The sequence below is a fragment of the Acomys russatus genome, chromosome 31 (assembly GCF_903995435.1).
Source record: "Acomys russatus chromosome 31, mAcoRus1.1, whole genome shotgun sequence".
Taxonomy (NCBI): Eukaryota; Metazoa; Chordata; class Mammalia; order Rodentia; family Muridae; genus Acomys; species Acomys russatus.
This window is the reverse complement of record NC_067167.1, coordinates 11547836-11555137: the sequence shown is the minus strand read 5'-3', so window position 1 is coordinate 11555137 and position 7302 is coordinate 11547836. Positions and strand designations below refer to the sequence as shown.

Genomic DNA, 7302 nt, shown 5'->3' with positions numbered 1-7302 from the left:
CAGAGGGAATGAGTTGCTGGGATTCAGGCTAACCCAGCAAGGCTTGCGCAAGAGCTGGCCAGCCTCGCGGGCTCCGGAGTCTTCCGCTGCACCCCAAGCAAAAGCTGTCCCAAGCAAAATCGAAAGGAAGCTGAGTGGTCCGGCGTGGCGTGGGCGGGGAGGTGGCCCGGCGCTCGGGACCAGGCTGCGGCTTTATGACTTCACCGGTTTCGCAACAAGCCCGACGGCCCGCGCCCCACCCACCCAGCTGCCTGTCTGCACTCCGCCCTCTGGCTTCTGAGCGTTTCCCTCCCTCCGGGGCTGGGCCTGCCCGGGCTGTCCCGGAGCCACCTTCCCGCCGCGCGCACGTTAGCTGTGTCGTGGCCACCGCCTCCAGGCAGCCCGCAGCAAGCCAGCTTTGCAGCCCTACAAGCGCAGCGCCCTCTCACCGCGATGCTGTGCTTCCTCAGGGGAATGGCCTTCGTCCCATTCCTGCTGGTGACTTGGTCCTCCGCAGCCTTCATCATCTCCTACGTGGTCGCGGTGCTCTCTGGCCACGTCAATCCCTTTCTCCCCTACATCAGGTGAGAGGCAAGCAGGGGCGTCAGGGACGAGGGGAGCAGATCGAGTGCATGGGACTGCGATACTGAGAAGGAGGGAAGGCGTCCAGGCTAGACAGAGTACGGTCTTCTTGAGGTGGGGGCAAGGTGTGACAATGAGAGATTATCTCTGTCATCCCTGGCATGTATAGAGAGGCTTGGAGCACGTGTCGGTTCTGCCTTTACAAGAAACAGTGCACAGAGCAGCATTGGGGGGGGGGGGGGGGGGCGCCAGACAGCCTGCGGCACTTTTAGACCTGAAGTATGGGATAAAATCTTGGGACAAGCCTTCTTTGGTGACACTGAGACAAGGAGAGTTCCTAACGGATGCCAACCATGTGCCAAACTGCTCACCTGTTTCTCTTCCACTTCGCAACAACTCCTGGCCCCACTCCTTCCCTCTGTCACATTCCTTCTGTCTCTAAGGCTACATCTCACGACCTAGCCTTGGCTGGCCTGAACTTGTAGGCTGGCCTCGAACTCACTGCTTCCCTAGTGCAGGGAGTAAAGGCCTTCACCACTACAGCGGGACTCACTCCTCAACAGCTAAGATTATTTTCAATGAAAAAACAAACAAACAAACAAAAAAGAACAGTGGAGGTTTAAACTGGGCACGGTGGCATGCGCCTTTAATCCCAGCACTCTGGAGACAGACGGATCTTTGTGTGTTCGAGGCCAGCCTAGTCTACAAAGTGAGTCCAGGACAGCCAAGGCTACACAGAGAAATCCAGTCTTGAAAAACCACACACACTGGGCTGGAGAGATGGCTCAGCGGTTAAGGTCCTGAGTTCAATTCCCAGTTACCACATGGCGGCTCACAACCATCTATAATGTGATCTGATGCCCTCCTCTGGCCTGCAAATATATATGCAGGCAGAGTACTGTATACATAGTAATAAATAAATCTATAAAAATAAAAAAAGGAAAACACACACACACACACACACACACACACACACACACACACACACACATCCCAGAAAGAAAGAGAGAAGGAAAGAAAGAAAAAAAAATGGAGGTTTAAACCAATGAAGATACATCAGTAGGGAATTGATGTGAAAGCTACCAAAAGACAATAACAGAATTCACATCCTGGTTGGGCTGCCTTGTGTCAACAGCACAAGCTGCTACCAGAGCCTCCGGAATCAAATTAAGAATGGACCTGCCTCAGACTCCTCTGGACCTGGTATGTCTAAAGTCAGAGCCTTCAAGTTGTCAAAAACTGTGACATTTCTTGGGCTGTTTTACTACTTTCTGTTTCCTACTTAATCTCTGCCCTTCCCAGGGTCACTTTATTCATGGCAGAGACAACAGCTTGATCCTCTTTAATGTCTATGTATTTAGAGACGGGGTAGCTTGTCCTTTGGGGAAGACTTTTAACAGCTGGCTTCTTGTCCCTGAAAATACCTTGACATGGTTTTTCAGGGCACACCTCAGTCCCAGGGGCCAGCATCTGTCTCTCTTCTCTCCTGTCTGAATCAAGATACACTCTGTTACCCTTGCCTACCCTAATGAGAAGATAATAACTGTGTTTTCTCTGCATCTGAGGATCGTTCCCAGCTAGTAGGTGGTACGGATTGACCAGGCTGTCAGAGGCAAAGCTGGGATCTTTTGTGTCTGATGTGGTTATGATTGGCGTTACCTTAAAGTGACCCTCAGATGGGAGATAACCCAATTGGAGCAACACTTGTGAGAGGCTAAAATCACAGACACTCCAAGGAAGGGGCTTACACATTAACGAGGAAGGCTTTGAGACTTCCGCGTCACAGGACAGGAACCCTCATGGCTAGGAACCATAAGCCAAGTCAAACATATGATTGCCCAAGTGTGCGTGGAGTTTGGGGTTGTCTGTGTACTCTCTTTCTAGGAGTGGAGGCATTGGACTGTCTCTTAAGCCTTTGACATAAGGGCCAGACACTGGCGTAAGCTACACATTGGGAAGTGATGTGGGATCAGTGGCGAGCGCCTTTAGTCCCAGCACTCTGGAGGCAGAGGCAGGTGGATCTCTGAGTTCCTGGAGAAACTGGTCTACAGAGGGAGTTCCAGGACAGCCAGGGCTACACGGAGAAACCCTGTATCAAAACAAAACAATCAAAAATCAACTGCCCTCTCAGTTTACTATTTATCTCAGTGGATCTCTTCCCCTCCCCCTCTTCCCCTCTCCTCTCCTCCCCTCCCCTCTTCCCTGTACTCTGTGCTCTCTGTGCTTCTTCTAGTCACACAGACACTCCTTTCTGTCTGTCTTGGCTTGCTTTTGTGAGTCAGGGTCTCTCTCTCTCTCTCTCTGGAAGTCAGACTAACTTCATCCTTATGGCATTTCTCATGTTTTGGCTTCCTGAGTGACAACCCCGAGTCACCATTTGTAACCACCTCTCTTCCACCCTTTTTCTTTTTTGAATCTGGTCATCTCAGCCCCACCCCTTCTCCTCCCCCACCCCCCAGTCCATGCTGGTGTCTCCATCCTCCTGACTCAAGCCCCCCCAAGAAACTGGGGTGAAAAACCGTTCAACTCCTGAGTCCGTCCTCTTCATTTTTGTTGTTGCTTTTGGTGCTGGGGCTGGAACCTTGTAACACACATCAAGCGCTCTCCCACTAGGCGATGCCTGTAGCCCTCCTTCCCATGTTGTAGACACATGTACACCTCTTCACAGTTTTCACACTGGCTGCCTAGATTTTTCTACTTTCTTTATGTGTCATCTTAGCAAAGCTTGTCCTTTTTTTCTTTTTCTTTTTCTTTCTTTCTTTTTTTTTTTTTTTGAGACAGGGTTTCTCTGTGTAACCCTGGCTGTCCTGGACTTGCTTTGTAGACCAGGCTGACCTCAAACTCACAGGGGACCTCTGTCTCCCTGAGTGCTGGGACTACAGGTGTGTGCCACCACATCTGGCTAGCAAAGCTTGTCCTAATAATTCCTGAAAGGGTAGCTCGAGATTTAAAATTATGCTGGGTGGCGGTGGTGCACGCCTTTAATCCCAGCTCTCGGGAGGCAGAGGCAGGAGGATCTCTGTGAGTTGGAGGCCAGGCTGGTCTACAAAGTTAGTCCAGGACAGCCAAGGCTACACAGAGAAACCCTGTCTCAAAAAAAAATTTTTTTTTTTTAAATTACATCCTCCCACTCTTGGGTTCCTATAACCAGTCTGTGTAATGCATGTGTATATTTGTGCACACATGCGTTCCAAGGCATACAAGTAGACACAAGAGGAGTCAGTTGGTTGGAGTCAGTTCTCTACTTGTGCTGTGTGGCTTCCGGGGTTCAAACTCAGACTTGGCAGGAAGTGTTTTGGCCCACTGAAACATCTTGGAGGCCTTGTGCTTGCCGTTTTAATATGCCTGGTTCACATATGTGGTTTAGGGGCCTGTGGGTCTCCAAGGTGTTTCTTCCGGCTACTGAGTGGCAACCACAGCTGTGGTCCTATTGCTTGACGGTGTCAGAGACCACTCCCATGTGCTGTCCCAGTGCATTACTCACCCTAGCACCCACTGCCTTCTAGCGAATCTAAGAGCCATGAAAGCTCTGAAAGTGGGGTGGAGGCCAGCGGCGAGAGTGACTGCCTAGGTCTACAAAGCAAGTCCAGGACAGCCAGGACTACACAGAGAAACCCTGTCTCAAAACAACAACAACAACAGCAACAACAACAACAAGAGTGACTGCCTATTATCTTCCAGCCTCCCATGTTTGCTTGTTTTTTTAAAAGATTTGTTTATTTTTTTATGTATCTGAGTGTTCTGCCTGCATGTGCACCTGCATGCCAGAAGAGGGCATTGGATCCCATTGTAGATGGTTGTGAGCCACCATGTGGTTGCTGGGAATTGAACGCAGGACCTCTGGAAGTGCTTTTAACCGATGAACCAGTCCCACTAGTCTCCAGTCCCCCCACTTGCTCTGATTCCCAGTGTCCCATGTGGACACTGCCATTCCCCCCACCCCCCATCCCCTCATCCCCCCCATCCCCGCCCTGCGCCACAGCCACAGTCTGTTTACCCAGGTCATGGTGGATCTCTGTAGGGCAAGACCAGTCAATCAGGCGTTTGGTTGTTGATGCTTAGTCCCTCCCGATGAGTTCCCTTCACTGTTGGGCCATTTTGGTGGTGGTCTGGTATTTTTAGCACATTTATGAAATAAGAGGGGAAACCATTTTCCAGGGTGACCTTAAGGTTAGCTTCCTTATTAGATGACTTCTCTTTGTGATCCTGTGGGCTTTTCTACAATCAAGTCTTGAGTAGATCAGGGTGACTTCAAACTGGATATGAAGCCAAGGATGACTTTGAACGGTTTACCTTCCTGCTCCCTCTCAAGTGCTTGGATAATAGGCCTCCTTTTTCTTTGATATGTTGCTTAGATGTTCAGATGATTCTGAGACATGGAGTGATACTCAAATTTACACACAGAAATCATTCCAGCTGGAATTCACTGATGCTGTTTTTCATTTGATAACACTGTCTTCGAGGTTTGGGGCAGGGAGAGGGTAGGGGCCAGGACAGACCATACATTGCTCCTTGGAATGTAAATTAATTGTAAATTTTCAGAGTCTAGCCTGGTCTACAAAGTGAGGCCAGGGCTACACAGAGAAAGCTTGTCTTGAAAAAAAAATTTTTTTTTCATGTGAATGGGTGTTTTGCCTGCATGTACGTATGTCTGTGCACCATGTGTGTGCCTGGTGCCCCTGGATGCTGGAGAGAGGTGTCTGATTGGAGTTACAGGTGGTTGTGAGCAGGCCTCTGTGTGCTGAGAGTCAAACACCTGGCCCTCTGGAAGAGCAGTGTTTTTAACCATTGAACCCTTCTCCCCAGCCCTTGATTTTAAATTTTATTGAAGGACTTGAGTAAAAAAATCTATGAAGGGCCGGGAGTGGTGGTGCACGCCTTTAATCCCAGCACTCGGGAGGCAGAGGCAGGTGGATCACTGTGAGTTCAAGGCCAGCCTGGTCTACAGAGTGAGTCCAGGACAGCCAAGGCTACACAGAGAAACCTTGTCTCAAAAAACCAAAAAAAAAAAAAAAAAAAAAAAGCAAATGGTGCTTGGCGGTGCCACCTCTGCACACAGCATATGCTCATAGCCTGCCTTTGCCTCCCGTGTGCTGGGATTAAAGCCATGCGCCACCATGCCCTGCTCATGTTTTCAATATTTTGAATAGGTTCTCTATCCTATGGTAAAATTAAAAACATAGACTCAGACGCCTGGTACATTTAAGAAGTTGGAGTACTAAGTGGTTCCCTTCCCCTAAAAGTGGTGTGTGTGTGTGGTGTGTGTGTATGTGTGTGTGTGGTGTGTGTGTGTGTGTGTGTGTGTGTGTGTGTGTGTGTGTGTGTGGTGTGTGTGTGTGGTGTGTGTGTGGTGTGTGTGTATGTGTGTGTGTGGTGTGTGTGTATGTGTGTGTGGTGTGTGTGTGGTGTGTGTGTGTGTCTGGTATGTGTGTGTGTGGTGTGTGTGTGTGGGTGTGTATGTGTGTGTGGTGTGTGTGTATGTGTGTGTGTGGTGTGTGTGTATGTGTGTGTAGTGTGTGTGTGTGTCTGGTATGTGTGTGTGGTATGTGTGTGTGTGTGTGTGTATGTGTGTGTGTGTGGTGTATGTGTGTGTCTGGTATGTGTGTGTGTGGTGTGTGTGTGTGTGTGTGTGTATGTGTGTGTGGTGTGTGTGTATGTGTGTGTGTATGTGTGTGTAGTGTGTGTGTGTGTCTGGTATGTGTGTGTGGTATGTGTGTGTGTGTCTGGTATGTGTGTGTGTGTGGTGTGTGTGTGTGTGTGTCTGGTATGTGTGTGTGTGGTGTGTGTGTGTGTGTGTGTGGTGTGTGTGTGCATCATGCACCCATTAATGCAAGGGCATCAAACACAAGAACAATAAAAGCCAACCTCATGCGGGGTGTGGTGGTGCACGCCTTTAATCCCAGCAGAGGTAGGTAGATCTCTGAGTTTGAGCACAGCCTGTTCTGCAAAGGGAGTCCCGGACAGCCAAGGCTACACAGAGAAACCCTATCTCTAAAAGCAAAACAGCAACAACAACAAAAAAGACAACCTTAGGCCACACTCACATTCTCAAGTACAATTAACTGTGCTTAATTTGGATGTCTCTTTCTTCCTCCAGGCTCTCTGGTTGGCATCAGTGTATCCTTATGGACTTTCATCCATAATATTCAGGGTGCCCTTCTTTTTGTGGGGGGCGGGGTGGCGCTTCGAGGCAGGGTTTCTCTGGTTTAGCCCTAGAAGTCCTGGACTCACTCTGTAGACCAAACTGACTTTGAACTCACAATGACCTGCCTGCCTCTGCCTCCAGTGCTAGGATTACAGGCGTGTGCCACAACTACCCGACTAGGCTGCCCTCTTAAACCTTCCTTGGAAGTGTGCTTGTATCTGACATGTGATCCTACACTCTAATAGTTTTGTTAATTCTGGGTCATGGCTTGTAGTAAGTATGCCCACCTTACTTTAATGGGGAGTGTGGGATTGCTTGGCAGACTATGTGGGCTTTGACCACCTGTTTTGCTCCTGATGGCCATAATTTCTGTCCAGTAAACAGTGGCAGAAAACTGGGTGAATTAAGACACTTTATAGCCAGGCGTGGTGGCTGGTACACTTCTTTAATCACAGCACTGGGGGTGGGAATGGGGGCAGGTGGATCTCAGTGAATATGAGGCCAGCCTGGCCTACATAGTAAGAGCTTGTCCTAAGGGAAAAAAAATGATGATGAGAATCGTAGCTTGTACTTAAAAATCTCAGCCCTTGAGAGGC

General features: G+C 49.3%; 1 protein-coding gene across 1 annotated transcript in view; it reads left to right on the top strand.

Moving 5' to 3' along the window:
- Nucleotides 1–275: 275 nt before the first annotated feature.
- Nucleotides 276–7302, top strand: part of Dram1 (DNA damage regulated autophagy modulator 1) — a 34462-nt gene continuing 27435 nt past the window's right edge. Inside the window, exon 1 of the mRNA XM_051172637.1 lies at nucleotides 276–563. Within this exon, the coding sequence (XP_051028594.1) occupies nucleotides 433–563 (131 nt within the window). The 5' untranslated portion in view covers nucleotides 276–432. The remainder of the gene's footprint in view (nucleotides 564–7302) is intronic.